This window comes from Acomys russatus, chromosome 10 (assembly GCF_903995435.1).
Source record: "Acomys russatus chromosome 10, mAcoRus1.1, whole genome shotgun sequence".
Taxonomy (NCBI): domain Eukaryota; kingdom Metazoa; phylum Chordata; class Mammalia; order Rodentia; family Muridae; genus Acomys; species Acomys russatus.
In genome coordinates, this window is record NC_067146.1 from 60,330,685 (window position 1) to 60,348,899 (window position 18,215).

At 37.5% G+C, this 18,215-nt stretch overlaps 1 protein-coding gene across 2 annotated transcripts in view; it reads right to left on the minus strand.

Moving 5' to 3' along the window:
• The window catches only part of Grid2 (glutamate ionotropic receptor delta type subunit 2), a 1,403,143-nt gene that overhangs the window by 370,544 nt on the left and 1,014,384 nt on the right, over positions 1-18,215 (minus strand). For both annotated transcript variants that reach the window (XM_051152254.1, XM_051152253.1), the window contains exon 10: positions 1,315-1,512. In XM_051152254.1, the coding sequence (XP_051008211.1) occupies positions 1,315-1,512 (198 nt within the window). The remainder of the gene's footprint in view (positions 1-1,314; positions 1,513-18,215) is intronic.

The following is an 18,215-nucleotide window of genomic DNA, read 5'->3' on the forward strand; positions in this document are numbered from 1 at the left end:
CAAGTCTCTTCTTGGTAACCTGCTATCCTTCCTCTGAGTACCACCAGGTCTCCCCCTGCTCCAGGGGACATGGTCAAATATGAGGCACCAGAGTTCGTGTGAACACCTGTTACCACCACTGTCAGTACACTGCATGGCTTATTTACAACAAGAAATTTCAAGAAATATTGTCTTCTTTAAACACCAATCCTCTTAATTGTATGTTTAAAAGACACAATTTTCTCTTATCAAAACCATTTCTCAAACTAACTTCCAATGACTCTGGAATGTTGAGGTTTTGTACATTCACATCTTTTTCTATATTCAGTTCTTTTCTTTTTCCCTCTTGGCTAATTATCATGGTCGACTCCCTATACATCTAAAAGCAAAGAAAATATGCAAAAGCAATTATTCCTTTTTCTCTCTCCTTCTCCAAAGTTTGTATGTATGTATGCATGTACACATTTATGTGTGTATATGTGTGTGTACTAGCAAACACATGTATCTGTGTATCTAAAACTTTATGTCCATATCTCTGTGTACTCCCACAATCTTGTACAGTCTACTTCTCACTCAATGCTACTTCTTTAATAAGTAGGCTGGGGCATGATCACCTGTTGGGAATTAGTACTGCAGCAGGTTAGGACTGCTCTTTTATGAAATAGTTGCTGAGGATCCACCACAACTCACAAACCACTGGATGTTAACAGCTTAATATGTCAAAGTAAAGAGTTTGAAGTAGAAGAGGTGACCAGATGAGGCAAAAACATATTTATCCACTTCCTGTCTGACCTCAAGAACTACCTACATTACAAAACCCTAAGAAAATCAACAGAATGTAACAGGTAGAAAGCCAAAAGAAAGAAAGAAAGAATAATGCAATTGTCCTTTTCTGTCATAGGAAATACTTAAATGAAAATTTTATTTTACTATCCAGTTTTACCTTCATAAAGGTCATTAAATAGGACTGTGCAAGTCTCTTGCATTTAAATATCACAATCAAGTATGTTCCATTAAGCTACTTCATATAAAACCAGCTTTCATATTGGGTGTGGTGATTCATGCCTTTGATCCCAGTACTTGGGAGGCAGAGGCAGGTGGATCTCTGTGAGTTTCAGTCTAGGACAGCCAGGACTGTTAAACAGAGAAACTTTGTCTCAAAAAAACCAAACTAAACAAACAATACCACCAAAAAACCTCAAAACCCAAAAACAAAACAACAACAACAACAAAACAAAACAAAAAACAAAAACAAAAAACAAAAAAAGCAAGCTTTAATTAATTAATTAATTAATTATAGCTGAAGATTTTGGTGTAAGATAAATGAATTCTTACCTTAAAAACAAGTTCTCCTACCAATCCATTCCATGTCCCATCTTCTTGTGGGCTACCATATTTGTGGTCTGGTGCAACATAAATTTCATAATTAAAACCCAGGTAGTTAGATAGGGCATCCAAAACGTCAATGGAGAAGCCCTGATATTTCTTCGGTTTTCCCAAGACATTTTCCGAAACCATTACGAAAGGTTCCTCCTAAATTGACAAAAAAAAAAAATCTTAATGTCAATAAACATTTCTCCTTAAAAACAACAGTGTGTTCTAGCTGACAAAGTCTAAATACTATTTCATGCTTTGAAAAAATTTACTTGGGAATAGGGCTTATACATTATTGATGCATCATGTTATTGAAATGTGCTTAATCATCCAGTTTTATGTCATCTCTTATTCCATCACTGTCAGATTAAAACTGAGATGAATGTAACTAATCTTTTCAAGAGCATGATTTCCTGTTTCTTGCTATATGGGGACAACTTAAGATTCATCAGCAATGCAATTGATTTTAAGAAGCTGTGGTTTTACTGCCTCCATTAGACATTTTGTCTACCTATGTAAAAATAGATAAAAGCATTAACATATGTGCAACTCTGAAAATAGCAAATACTCAAAAGAGAAATAGTTTGAATAACATTTAGAATACCACACATACTAGAAGCCATTTGGCAAGTAGCTATGACTTTGATATAAACATATTTTGTTACAAAAACCAGCTCCTTTACTATATCTACTATAAAAAGTCACTTTCATGTGAATGAATTTAGCAAATTTGACAAGCTGGCTTCATACCTCTTTTATCTTTTCATTTTATTTAATTTGGTACAGTTCTCATGTATCCCTGGGTGACCTTGATGTTATTATCCTCCTTGTTCACCCCCAGTTTGTTGGCATTACAGGTATGAGCCCCTCCTTCCAGTCTAGTGGTGCTGGGAACCAGACCTAGGGCTTCTGGCCAAACCCTCTCCTAAGTCTCACTTTGCTCAGGCAAACCTGACACATAGGCTATTATCACTTCAAAATACTTGTTTTGACCACAGTTCTTTTGAAACATGCCTGAAGATGACAAAAAATTCAATAGTATATCACTTAATTTCCTAAATTATTAGAGAAATAATTCTGATACGTAAATATTTGCAAATAACCATTGTTAGTGTAAATAGTCCACGGAGCACTTATGGCAGACCAAAATCTTTCCTTGGGTGGAAGCCAACAAACACACAGATTTCTTCTTTGAATTATTTTTTCCATAGAGACAAAGTAGCTATTTTTGATATGAATTTTGACCTTTTTTTGTGAAGGCACAAGTGAACACATGTGGTAGAAGGTGGAGGTGATTGTCATGGGTTTCTTGTGAATTCCTCAATAGTGGTGTTAAGTGTACACTGCCTTTCCCACTTCAAAATAAATAATATATAACAGTAACAAAAATAAAATACAAGTTTTGAGCAGTTGTTAAAGGCTTATCCATTTCGTCTGAGTCTGAGGCAGAACAAAGGACTATCCATTGACTACATTTGGCAAATATTCTGAAGTGGCCAGTGAGGTCATTAGAAAAAAGGGGCTAGAACAGATGCCCATGCCAAACAATACCAAAAATTACAGAACTACTGAAGCCAAGACCACAGCACAAAAACACAAACATCAGGAATAATTGAGACAATGTCTCTTCGTGAAACTAGCACTACAATACTGATTTTCCCTTAAAAAGCAGCCTAGCTGCTTCATGAGTCAATGATTTTAAGATAGAAATTACAAATATACTCTAGAAGATCAACAAGGATATGATCAAATGTCTGAATGCACAAAGATAAACCACAGTTGAATAAAATAATAAAAACACTTCAATATACAAAAATTGAATTTAAAAGAAAGCAAAAGAGTCTCTATAAAAAGCTAGACTGGAATAAAATTCGAAATGAATGAGAAACTCAAGACTTGAAAAAAAAAGAAAAGAAAAACAAAGAGGAAAGCCTCAGCAGCAGATTGAATTATATGGGAGAAAGAATGCCAGGTTGTAGAGACATGGTAGAAAAAATGGATCAACCCATCAGTGAAAATGTTAAATATAGGAGAGATCCAAGATGGCAGAGCCTATTACACACTGCTTCTGATTAGCAGGACAACCAGGACTGCACAGCAACTTTAAGACTAGACTGAGAGCTACAAAACAACAGAGCTGCTGATTTCCACATGAGGAGGATCCACATTGTGTGGAGTATGGGTGGGTCTGACCCCGGGCCAATGAGCTAACTCACACAAAAGTCCCAGTGGATAACCCACATTAGCCACCATCTTGAGAAAGACTGTAGGACATCTATGTAGCTTTGGGCTCTCATTGCCCATCTGCTGCTTACCTAATCTGAGACAAAGAGCAGACAGGCAGAGCTGAGTCCGAGCATTTGCCACGCTCTATATTATCTGCCATCCTGGCAGCAGCTGCAGCTTCAAATCTCTCTCTGCCCTCTAGGGCTTACTGGTCTAGCCCAGCTGGGTCACAGAGCAAATAAGCAGAGTCCTGCCACCTGAAAACCTATGAAATACCAGAGCAGCTTTGGGTGCTTATCTCTCTCAGTACCCCAGCCACTTACCATCCTGGCCTATTTGTGACACAAAACATACAGGCAGAGCTAAGTCCAGGTGCTAGCCACAGTCCACATTAGCTGTCGTCCTGCGAGCAGCTTCTGTATCAGATCTCTCCCTGCCCAGCTGAAGCTTACTGTCTTGACGCATCTGGGACACAGCAGACAGGCTGACCTGTCTGGGCTAGACAGGTAGACCTGTGTGGGCTACACTCCACATTAGGTGTCATTCTATGAGCAGCTTTGGGCTCAGACCCCCCTCAGGCAACCAGCTGCCTACCACCAGCCTGGCCCATCTGGGGCACAGAGCAGATAGGCAGAGCCATGCCATCTCAAAAACAACTGTAGGGCACCTTAGCAGCTTTGGGCTTGGAACTCTATCAGCTTAGTCTTCTCTAGCCTCACCCAACTGGGATCCTGACAGGGAACCCAGCTGAGCTGAGCTGGGAGCAGGTTCCAACACCCATAGTCCACCATCCTGAGGAGATCTCTGAGTAGTTTTAGCGAACAACCTTTGGCCTGGAGATCTCCTTGCTTGCTCCCAACCTGCCTGGCCCACATGGGACACAGATAGTCATGCCATTGAAGGAACCTCTAGGCCTACTAAAAGGAGAGACAACCAGATGCCTAGAGGCCAGTGCAAGAAGACTAGCAACAAAACTCAGAGCCATGTAACAACACAGGAAACCAGTTATCCTAACACAGCAAGCCCTGGAGAATTTTAACACCCATGAAGCACAGAAAGAAGACTTTAAGTCTGAGGTGATGAAAATGATAGAAGCCTAGAAAGAGGAAAATAAATAACTCAAAGAAATACAGAAATATGCATTCAAATGGATGAAGGCATTGAATAAATCCTGTAAAGAATTACAGGAACATATATCCAAACAGATGAAGGAACTGAGTAAATTCTATAAGGAATTACAGGAAAATATGACCAAACAGATGAAGGAATTGAATAAATCCTATAAAGAATCAAACAGGAAAAAGGAATTAATAAAACTATTGAATACCTAAAAAGAGGGAATTAGAAGCAACAAAGAAAACACAAGCTAAGGCAATCTTAGAGTTGGAAATCATAGGGAAGAGACCAGGATACATGGACATAAGCAACACCAACCAAATACAAGAGACAAAAGAGAGAATCTCAAGTGTGGAAGATACAATAGACGTTATTGATACATCAGTCAAAGAAAACGTTAAAACTAAAATGTTCCTGACATAAAACACCCAAGAAATCTGGGACACTATAAAAAGATCACATCTAAGAATAATAGGAATAGAAGAAGAAAACTCCAAGCTGCAAAGGCCCAGAAACATTTTCAACAAAGTCATAGAAGAAAACTTCCCCAACCAAAAGGAAGAAATACCCATAAACGTACAAGAAGCCTACAGAATTCCAAATAGATTGGACCGGAAAAGAAATTTCTCCCACAACATAATAATCACAACATTAAATGTAGGGAACAAAAAAAAGAATATTAAAAGGTGCAAGAGAAAAAGGTCAAGTCACATATAAAGGCAAACCCATCAGAATTACACCCAACTTCTCAACAGAGACTATGAAAGTTCAAAGGGCCTGGACAGAAATCATGCAAACATTAAGAGGCCACAGATGACAACCCAGACTACTATATCCAGCCAAAGTTTCAATCACCATAGATCAAGAAAACAAGATAGTCCATGACAAAACCAAGTTTAATAAGTACCTAGCCACAAATCCAGCATGACATAAGTTACTAAAAGGAAAACTCCAACTGAAAGAGGCTAATTATAAGGAAATAAATAATTCCACATCCACAAATCCAAATCCAAAAGAAAGGAAACTCTCTCTCTCTCTCTCTCTCTCTCTCTCTCTCTCTCTCTCTCTCTCTCTCTCTCTCTCCCATCACCAACATCAAAATAAAAGGAACTAACAGTCAGTGGTCATTGATATTATATGTTTAATATATATATATATTATATATATATATGGATGATAGGACAAAAAGTAGGTTAATGAATCTCAACTTAATGCCTTAATTGTTACTGACAAAGTTATTTTTAATTCGCTGGTATAGAATTTTGTATATAAAGGCAAAATAAGTTTACTTTTGATACATCGGTATAGAATCCAAATTTAAGTTTATTCTTCACACACACACACACACACACACACACACACACACACACATTTGTACTCTAATATGCAGTTTTGTACCCATAGAACTCAATTATAATACAAGGTTTACTTCCAATACTTTGAAAGTGCTATTGCAGGCTGCTTAGGATAAGTAGGTTATACAAGTTAATTGTTAGTTGACCAACTCATGGTCATATCTAGTACTAGTCTATTTTTATCACAAAAATATACATCCTAGGTGTAGCAGATAGATATGATTCTATAGAAAGATAAGATAAAATAGTTAGATAAAGTCTTCAAAAACCTCAGAGAACTACAGAATATGGCATTTAAAGATGTTTTTATTATTTTGAAGATACATTTAAAAAGATACAGGTTAACTCTTTTTAACCTGTTAACACAGCCTACCTCAAAGAAGATGATGAACATCAAAGAACCTCCTTATGGAGATGGCAAAAAAGACACTGGGCAAAATGTACTCCTTTCTAACACAGACAGAATTCTGCCTAAAAAATGGGCAAGCTTGGATTCAGGCAGAGTCGATGACCAAACTCTACCAAGATAGTAAGCAAGTCCTCAACAGTTCCTGTCTCAAAATATATCTGTCAGATATATTAGGCCAGAAGGCTGAAGATGATTCTCCAATGTTATAGAGAATTTTGGGTGGCTGTTCAGATAGCAAACTGTCTCTGTCACCTTTTCATCTGGGAAGCTGCTAATCTGTACTCTCGGTCTACTCAGGTAATTAATTTTATTCCTTCTCAAGCCTCTGATGGGGTTGAGGACCAGATAGTTTAGTGTTACAATGAAGCTTGGTTGTTTAGGATTTAAGATGTTTTTAGATCTAGACAGATATTTTAAGTTGATAATGATAAATCATTATTTACATTCAGAATTTTAGACTCACCAGGATAGAAAAGATATTTTCTTCAAGGCTGCTAAATACAAATCGCCAAAACACTAGGAATGTAACATTTATATAATTCCTCATTGTGTCATGGTTCTTCTTGCTGTAAGTAGTTTATTGTATATATGCGTAATAATTTAAATGGATATGTAAAAATATTTAATAAAAATACAGAGAAAAATGTTAAGTCTAAAACAATAACAACAACATATGCAGGGACAAAGCATCTAGGAACTCTGAAAACTACAAAAAAAACAAAACAAAACAAAACAATATTCCTGAGCCTAGAAATAATAGATTTAGATTGAAGAGACACCTAAATCAAAAGTAAAGAAAATATTTTCAACAAACCATGTAAGAAAATTTCATAAATCTAAAGAAAGAAATGCAAGAAGCATATAGAACTCCAAAATCACAGGGCCAGAAAAAACCCAACAGAACAAATAATAATAAAATAATAACAGTACAGAAGAAAGACCAGATACTGAAATCTGCAACAGAGGAAGATCAAGTGACATAAAGAGAATTCATTCAGACTAACACTTGACTTTTCACTGGAGACTTTACTAGACAGAAGAGCCTGGACTGATATTCTGCAAGTTCTGTAAGACCACTTGTGCCAGACCATAGTACTATACCCATGGAAATTATCAACTGTTATAAGAGAAAGGAAAACCTTTTATAATAAAAACAAATTTAAGAAATGTATAATGTCCAAGCAAGGTCCAGAGGAAATTAGGAAGTACTTCAGATTGAAAGATCAAGCACACCCAAGTGGGCACAGGGAGTAACTGATCTAGTCAAAAGAGAAGCAAGGAAACAACACCACAATAACAAACCCCTCCAGCAATTAATAAGCATTGCTCAATAATAACTCTCGGTATTGGTGGCCAAATATTTCAAATAAAGAGTATCACATTAAATTAATAAACAGAGTCTGCCCTTTTATCTGCATCCAAGAAACATACATCAACTTCAAGGACAGACTTTATCTTAAGGTAAAAATGTGAAAAATGCATACCAAGAAACAAGCAGATGTATCTATTTTGATGTTTTAAACACAAGCTTCAGAACACACCTAGTCAGAAGAGATAAGACAGGAACTATGAAACTCAATACAGGAAAAATCCATTAAGAAGATATTACAAATCTAAACATTTTCACAACAAACTCAGACAAAAAAATTCATAAAAGAAACTCTATTAAGTCAGTCTCAAACCACAGATTTACCTTAATACCTTCATAATGTGTGACTCCAATACCCTACCTGTACCATCTGTCATCATAGAAAAGTTAGAGAAAAATCTGAAGTTAAATGACTTCTTAAGTGAAATGAACCAAGCAGACATTTACAGAACATCCCACCCAAACACTGACCAATACACTTCCTCCTCAACAGCCTATGGACTGTTCCCCAAGACTGACCATATATTAGGGCACAAATTAAATTTCAATAAATATATGAAAATTAAAAAATATCCTGCAAATTATCTACATAAGAATAAAGCTGGATAGTAATGGTTAGCAGAAAGCATACAAACTCATGGAGACTAAACAGCAAACTACTGAATGAAAACTGGGTCAAGGGAGAAATCAAGGAGAAAATTTAAAATTCCCCTGAAGTAGATAAAAATAAAAACAGCACAAGCAAATGAGACAGAAAAAAGGCATCTTGAAGAGTAAAAGTTAATAGCACAGAGCTCACATCAATAAATGCAGTGATTTCATATTAATAGCTTAATAAGGCACTTGTGAGCTTTAAAAAACCAGAAAAATAACACTGAGAACAGGTGGGAAAATACTCAAACTCACAACTGAAGTTAGTCATATAGAAATAAAAAAATACAAAGAATCAACGAATGAAGAGTTGGTTCATTGTAAAAATTACTAAGATTGATAAACCTTTAACCAAATGAGAGAAAGGAAAGATAAGGTATCCAAATTAATAGTATTAGAAACAAAAAGAGAAACACTGCAAAGGACATTTGGGAAATTGAAATAGTCATAAAATCATACTTTTAAATTCTGTATTTTGCTAACTGGAAAATCTAAAAGAAATAATCTCTAGATATACATGGGCTATCAATGTTAAATGAAAATGAAGCAAATAATTTAAATAGATCCATAACATCTAATGAGATAGAATCAATAAGTTAAAATATCCCAACTAATAAGAGCCTAGGGCAAAATGGATTCAGTGCACAATTCTACCAGACCTTCAAATAAGAACTAAAAGGAATACTCTTTAAATAATTCCATAAAAGAAATGCTGAGGGAGTATTTATAAGTTCTTTTTCTCAAGCCAATCTTTTACCCTGGCAACAACGCAATCAAAAATTACATTATTAGATAATATCTCTAATGAACATAGATGTAAGGAAACATACAAAACAAAAACCTTAATATAATATTTAATAACTAAATTCAAGAATAGATATAAAAGATTATCTAGCATTACCAAGTTGGCTGTAAATCAGGGATGAAAGAATGATTAAACATAAATAAGTCAATAAACATAATCTCCCACATAAACTGGCTGAGATAAAAAAAAAAATAAACAGCAACAACAACCACGAGTTTCTCATTAGAGATGGAAAAAGCCTTTGATAAAATTCAATATTTTTTTCATGGTAAAATTCTTAGAGAGACTGAGTCTATAAGAGACCTATCCCAGCATACTAAATTAATTTCTAATAAATCCACAGCCAACCTAGAGTAAAAAGAGAAAAAATGAGCATTTCTACTAAAATCAGGAAAAAAAAAAAAAAAAAAAAAAAAAGCTGCTGACTCTAGCCATTTGTGTTAAATGCAGCGCATGAAGTCTTAGGTGGACCAAGAAGACAACTGAAGGAGATCAGTGGGACACAAGCAGGAAAGAATAAGTCAAAGTATCTTTATTTGCAAATGATATGATTTTATGCATAAAAGAGACTAAAGACTCCACAAGGAAACCCTCTGTATACAAGTGATAGACATCAAGAAAGAGATCAAGAAACAATATCTTATACAATAGACCCAAAAAAACCAAACCAAAACAAATCTTGGAATAAATCTAAGTAAGGATGTGAAAGATATAAACAGCAAAATGTTATGGTAACTAAACATAAATTGAAGAAGATATCAGAAAAGAAAACAATCTTTCATGCTCAGGATTAATATTGTGAAAATGGACATTCTACTAAAGTAATACAGAAATGCAATGCAATTTCTGTGAACATGACAAAAAACACTCACAGAAATTGTAAAATATTCTTAAACTTCATTTGAAAAACCAAACCAAACCAAACCAAACCAAACCAACAACAACAAAACAGACTAGCTGAAATAATCCAGAATTTCTGGTTACTGCAGAGATAGGGTAAATAAGCTGTTACTGCAGAGCCATGTAAGTAAATTTTCTTAGTCATTTTAGAGCAGAGGTTCTCAACCTTTCTAATGCCGTGAACCTTTAGTACAGTTCCTCATGTTGTCATAACCCTCAGCCATAAAATTATCTCATTGTTACTTCATAACTGTAATTTCCGACTGTTATGAACCATAGTGTAAGTATCTGATATCCAGAATGTGTGACAGGAGACCCCCCAAAAGGGTCATTACACAGGTTGAGAACCCACTGTTTTAGAGGACATTTTCTCCAGGTGCCCTCCATCCCCTCTGTCACTCCAACTTTTCTTTTTCCTTTTCCACGGGGTTCCTCGAGCTCTGAGGGAAAGTATTTGGTGGAGACATCTCATTTCGAACTGTGTGTTCCAAGGACTCTCTCTGTGTGTCGTATCTGGCTATGCATCTCTGTATTTATCCCATATGGTGCAGGAAGTAATCTCTTTGATGATGGCTGAAAAGGTACCAATGTATGAGTATAGAATATCATTAAGAAACATTTATTGTTAATGTTTTAAAATTTTTTTTTGAAACAGAGTTTCTGTGTAGCCTTGGCTGTCCTGGACTTGCTTTGTAGACCAGGCTGGCCTCGAACTCACAGCAATCTGCCTGCCTCTGCCTCCTGAGCGTTGGGATTAAAGGCGTGCACTACCACTGCCTGTTTTTTTGTTTTTGTTTTTGTTTTTTTTTTTAAAGAATAGTAGTATTTGCTTTTACCTAGGTCTCTGGGCTATCTAGACACTTCTTGGTCACCCAAGCAATGTTGGTTCTGGGTATCATTCCGTGGAGTGGGCCTTAAGTCAAATCAGACTTCATCTGGTTACTCCCGGGAGATTTTTGCCACCACTGCCCTTGCATATCTTTCACAGAGGACAGACTGTAGCTCAAATGTTTTGTGGTTCTGTTGGTGCTTAATTTTTTCTTTTGGTAGGCTGCAGAATACCCTTCTGGATCACAAACCTAGGGCATGGGGTGAAGGTTCTCTGTAGGCACCAGCTTAATCTCTCCAAGCCCAAGCTTGGGTGTTGTCTTCATCAGTGAGGCCTTGCTGTCAGTTTGTGGAGAATTAGCAATTGTCTTGGCAACAGCCTCAGTTGTTTGGGAGTTCCCAATATATCACTATTTTTTTTTTTTTTACTATGATAAATTTCTTCTCAAAAGTGACTTTAATTTCACTTTTAAAGTAAATACCTGTACAAATATATCTATTTCACAGAATGTTTTTAAAATATGTTGCTACTAGTGGCAGCAAAATTTGATTAAAGGTACTAAATAGAAGTGTTTATACTAAGCTTCCTTTTAAGGACAGTTGATGAATTATTGATGAACATGCCTTTAAAATTTTATACTCTAAATAAACCTTTATTACATCCTATCATTTCTTATCCAGATCAATGTTTTAAAAGCTTTATTCTTAAGCTCCATTACAGATTTGGATCACTATTCATAAATTCTAACTCTGGCTGGTTAGTCTCAGTGAGGACAAGGATTCAATATACCAGAGAGGTAAACACAAACAGTGAAATTAGCTTGAGCCTCTGGGAACTATACTAAAGGAGATACTTGTGCCCTGCTGTGGCAATACCTAGCTTCATTGAATCATTTTTATATATGCACCCATTTCTAAAATGTATTCAGTCACTGGCATATCCATTTAATATCATCGAGCAGCTAGTGCTTCAAATCTTGTGCTTAATAGAGTGGGCGGATGTAAGAAGTCATGCAACCTCCTTCAAAGGACTATAGTCAGGAGAGGGACAAGTGTTAAATGCACTAAAGAGGCAAGGAGCACACAGCAGAACTCGTGCCAAGAGAACCACAAAGAGAGAAGGTGGGAACTGCTGAAAAAGAATAATTATGATTTGAGTATTAAAAAGTTTCCCGGTTTTAGTAAATGAGAAATCAAAAATAAAGAGTATCAGCTCAAAGCCTTACAGTAGGTTGTAGAAAAGGAGACATCAAAACCTGTTTTCTTTAACTGTACTTGTCTGGATTTTGTACTTCCCATTGTTTGCTCAAAATTCAAGATTATACACTTACATAAAAATTTCAGCACATTTTAATTAGTGTTACAGTAATAGTGCCTCTAGATGCCAAAGGGGAGACAGAGAAGACACATAAGCTAACAACATCCAAATCTGAATGACAGTCCCTTTAGAGGAAGTATCTCCATTTTCAGCCTCACACTGTTGCTTCTAATGAGTTTCAAACACAGTGTTTAAACAAACAACAAACAAACAAATAACAATAACAGAAACTCTGAGACCTGAGACAAAAGGTACAGTGCTTCATACTATAGAACTAAGAGTTCTAATGAAAGATTAGAGGACATATCCGGACAGCAGTTAGAATGAGGAGATCTGAACTAAAAAGACAGCACCACTGTATTTGAAATGAGTGGAAATCATTTTAGCTGCCAGAAGACTGGAAACTATTTGCAGTTTCATCATAGGTTAGAATAGGACTGTTTAGAAATTTGAGAATAAGAAAAGGTAATGGTAAAATTCAGAACACAGTGGCCAAGTCTCTTATGAGATTAGAATCAAAGAAAGAATTAATGAATCTAAATAGGTCAGAACTAATAGAATTTTTAAAAAGGAAAAAGAATATCTCAAAGTGAGAAAAGATCGAGGAAGAAAAAAGAGAGTCTGAGGTCTTGTAATACTGCGAAGCAGGCAGAGAACCCTTCCTTCTTGTTTGCTGGGGAAACTAGCACTACCATTTGAGAAACAGGTTCACACAGCTGGTAGAGACCATAGATACTCATACACAAGTTAAGGTTACCTGCTTTTGAGAAATCCATAAACGTATGCCTCCTATGAAGATGTTTATTTCTATGGCTTGGGTGCATGCTAGAAGATACTCTGACCAAATTTTATATCTAAGAATTTTAATAAGAGCATTAGAGCAGCCATATGTGGAAATAATATAATAAATCTCAATACTCATAAACATGGGATAGAGAAATATATTGTGGTGTACTAAATGCAATAAAATATTAAATGTCTTAAAATGTAAGGAACTGAAACTATACATTCAGTATGAATACATTATCAAAAATGGCATAAATCAAACTTCCTAAAAAGCAGGGCTTAATCCCATTTATAAAGCATTTCTTTTTTAAAAAATTTCTTTTTTTTATTAATTTATTCTTGTTACATCTCAATGGTTATCCCATCCCTTGTATCCTCACATTCTTCCCTCCCTCCCATTTTCCCCTTATTCCCCTCCCCTATGACTGTGACTGAGGGGGTCCTCCTCCCCCTGTATATGCTCATAGGGTATCAAGTCTCTTCTTGGCAACCTTCCTCTGAGTGCCACTAGGTCTCCCCCTCCAGGGGACATGGTCAAATGTGAGGCACCAGAGTACGTGTGAAAGTCATACCACACTCTCCACTCAACTGTGGAGAATGTTCTGCCCATTGGCTAGATCTGGGTAGGGCAAGATGTATAAAGCATTTCTATCCAGGTACAATTACATTATTTAGGTACCCAAGCGTTTATAGTGGACACACCATGAAGACAACCCTCTGATAGCTAAGCATAGGATGCTAGGGGGAAAGCAATCAGGGAAATGCTAAAAGGTAAGTGGTTTTTGTCCTAGTGAGAATGTCTGTCTTTTTGATCTGGGAAGACATTAATTAATGGTCCATGACTTTTTTTTTGTACATTTTTTTTTTGTACTTACTTTTTCTGCTTCTGTGGTAAAATATATGACAAAATCCAAGCTTATCCTGGCTCATCGTTCACATTATAGTTCATAACTGTGGATAATGTCAAGCAACTGGTTATACTGAAGCCACAGTCAAGAAGTATAAAGCATAAAAGTTTGCACTTAGGTCACTTTTTTTTCTTTTTACACTATTTATAGTTCCAGCGCAGGGAATGGTACTACCCAGAGTGGACAAGTCTTCTAACCTCAATTAACTCAATGAAGAGAAACCCCTACAGGCATGCCCAGAGGCCTTTCTACATCTCCTCTGATTGACAATTGAGGTTAAATACAACTATCCTATATTGTTCAATAAACAACAACAGGAAATAAATGTGTGAAGAGGTGCCAGATGATGGGGTATGTATAAACTATATCTCCTTGCTTTTTTTTTTACAGTGAAAAGTTTCTGTGGAAGAAGAGCATAATGTGCAATAGTGAGGGCACAGTATTAAGTGAGTTGGAGCAGAACAGATTAAAGGTCCCTTTGCAATTGCCCAGATGACTGGTGTTTGTGGCCTGTTCCTACTTAACATACGTTTTCAAGGTCTAAGTATGTAGCTCTGAGTCTACTACTATAAGGACTGAGGGAGGAAAAGGGAAATTACAAATTTCTGCTGTTAAAATTCATTTTCTTTGTCAAAAACCAGGTGTTTGTAGATGTGTGGGCTTATTGGCTTATTGCCTTTTGAGAGGCTGAAGCCAGCAGCTGATGGAAACAAGTGCAGAGACCCACAGGCAAACAATAGGCAGAGCTCAGGGAGTTTTGTGGCAGAGTGGGAGGAAAAAAAATAAAGGGAGCCTGAGGGGTCAAAGACACCACAAGGAGGCATACAGGGTAAACCAGCCTTGGCCCACGGGGGCGCAGAGACTGAACCACCAACCAAACAGCACATGTGTAGCCGCTATACAGCTTGTTCTTCATGTGGGTCCCCTAACAGTTAGAGTGGGACTGTGTCTGACTTTGCTGACTGCCTTTGGCTCCCTGTCCTCTACCTGGGCTGCCTTGTCTGGCCTCAGAGGGCGAGGATGGGCTTAGTCCTGCCCAGACTTAATGTGCCAAGGAGCTTTGCTACCCTCAGAGAAGGGGAAGGGGCATTTGTGGGGAGGGGGAGCGCAAGGGTGGGACTGGGTACAGAGGAGGGAAGGTGCAGCCATCAGTCTGTATCTGTAAAGTGATTAAATAATTAAATATTAAATAAATAAATAAATAAATAAATAAATGAAAAACGTTCATTTTCCAGCAATTACTTTCAAAGACTATTAATAGGGCTTAAGTCTAAATTGGCGCAAACCAGTCTGTGATGAAATGAAAACAAATAGCAGAGCCTAATATGCTGATCATTTGTGTGACAGCTTCTCTAGGTGTAGGGTTCTGTGACTAAAATAACAGCTTGCACAGAACGTCAGTAGTTTATGACTCTGAGGACATTGCCTTCGCGATCCGTAGACCTGCCTGTAGAAAAGGTCGTTGCAGCGCTTGAGCAGTTTTATATTATCAAAGATTTATTCACATCACTCGTAGCACCAGTTGATAATAACTTCATAATTCTGAATTTGTATTCAGTCACTTAAAAATCCCGTGCTAATTGCTTAGTTGAGTCACAGCACTGCGTGTGCCTTGCAGACTTTGTAGTTAGCTCTCACTTTAATTGTTGCTGGTGACGGAGATTTGTTTTAAGTGTGGTATTTTTGATGAGTACAATCTGCATGCTCTCCTGCCAAAGCTTTATCAAGGCCTATTAGAAGCCTTCATAACGCATGACTGCACAGAATGTCAGGATGGCCCAAACCCGGGAACTGCTCATACAACTCAAAGCCGTTACGGAGAGAATGAGAATATTTTTTAATGGCTTCTTCAAAAATGTTTTGTCATAAAACACGTTCTTGGCTGTAGCAAATCAAGTTGTCTTTGTGCATGGTGGGATCTCACATGTTGCTTTGTGATGACATTCTACTTTGATATATGCAGCATTAATGACCACTATTCCCCTGGGGGGGACTCACTTCTCTTATAGAGAATACATAAGTAATTTTTTTAAGTTCAAAAAGGCAGAGAGATGGAATTTGTTATTAAAGAGATCAGGATAAGAAAACCAATATAAGAAACAGCTGGAGAGGAAGGTGCCACCCCAGGGCTATGACGCAGACACCCAGCGGCACAGGAGGAGTGGAGCAGATGCAGTGAAAAGTGGAGGAATCACTGTGAAGGTAAATTTTGAAGGAATCTCTGACAAAAAGCAACTGCTTGACAAATATGGCAATGAACTTAGTCTTTTCTTCTATTTATATATGGAACATTCGCCTACATGTATGCATGTGGATCATGAGTGCCTGTTGATTGTGGAGTCCAAATGACCAAGTTGGATACCCTGGTCCAGCAATTACAAATAGTTATCAGCTTCTGTGTGGGTGCTGGAAACCAGTCCCAGGTCCTGGGCAAGAGCAGTTAGTGCTCCTAACCCCTAAGCCATCTCTCTGTTACGTACGTACACACATACATACATATATACATACATACATACAATTACAAGATAATAACATTCAGTTATTGGTGGCAACAGTAAATTAATACACATTTATATTATTTTAGTATTTATATATTTATATACACATGTACATATGTATAGACCAAAATTCCAAATGTATATTTTATTTCTGATTCTTATTTTGTGCTCAGTTATTTAAATAGAGAAAAATCATTTAGGTTGGAGATAAAACTATAAGAGCACACTCTAGTACAGCCACTTTGGAAATCAACCTGGCACTCTCTCAGAATATTGGGAATAGTTCTACCTCAAGATCCAACTATACCTCACAGGCATATATCCAAAAGATATTCCACCATACAACAAGAAAATTTGCTCAACTATGTTCACAGAAGTTTTATTTGTAATTGGCAAAAACAGGAAACAACCCAGATTTTCCTCAACCAAAAAAAAGGGATTAAAGAAGCTGTGGTACATTTACATAATGAAATGCTACCCAGATATTAAAAACAAGTGGATGGAACTAGAAAGGATCATCTTGAGTGAGGTAACCCAGATGCAGACACACACATGTGCTATGTATTCACTTCTAAGTAGATATTAGCCATGTAGTAGAGGATAACCATACCACAATCCACAGATCCAACAAAGCTAACAAGAAGGGCCCAGGGGAGGATGCTTGAATGTCATTAAGAAGGAGAAATAGAATAGACACTAGGAATGGATGAAGTGAGAGAAGTGAGTGGGGTGTAGGGAAGGGAACTAGGGAGGGGATTGAGCACAAGGACCAGGTGGGGGAAGAGGGAGGGAGGGAGGTGAGGGGACTAGGAGGGAGAAGGGAAACTGATGGGTGACATCTCTAGGACAAACTGGAGACCTGAGGCAGGCTACACTTCAGAGAGGATATGGGGGTGACTCTAGCTGAGACACCAAGTAGTATGGGTCATGGAGACTAAAGTGACTACTTCCTAGCCATGTAGGACTTCCAATGGAGGGAGGGGAACACCAACCCATCCACAAAACCTTTGACCCTAAATTAACCCTGCTTACAAGATGTGCAGAGATAAAGATGAACAGAGATTGAGGGAATTGCCAACCAATGACTGGCCCAATTTTAGACCCAACCCATGGGGGTAGAGCCAACCTCTGACACTATTAATGATACTCTGTTATGCTTGCAGACAGGATCCCAGCATAACTGTCTTCAGAGAGGCTTTATCCAGCAGCAGACTAAAACAGATGCAGAAACCTATTGCCAAACATTAGGCTGTCCTCTGAAGGGTGTGCGAAAGGATGGAGGGACCCTGAGGGGACAAGAACTCCACACGAAGACCGACAGAGTCAACTAATCTAGACTCATGGGGGCTTACAGAGACCGAAGAACCAACCAAGGAACAGACATGGACTAGATCCTGGCCCCATACACATATATAGCCAATGGGCAGCTTGGTATTTATGTGATTCCCTAGCAAGTGGAGTGAGTGTGAGTGATGTCTCTTATATGATTTTGTTGCTTGCTTTTGGATCACGTTCACCTAGCTGGGCTGCCTTGTCTGGCCTTAGTAGAAGAGGATGTGCTTAGTCTGATGAGAGTTGATGTGCTGGAATGGGTTGGCACCCATGGGGGTGGTAAGATGCAGGGCTCCAGTTCTCTGAGGAGAAGGGAAAATAGGGGGAGGGAGTAGAAGGGTGGGACTTGGTGGAGAGGAGG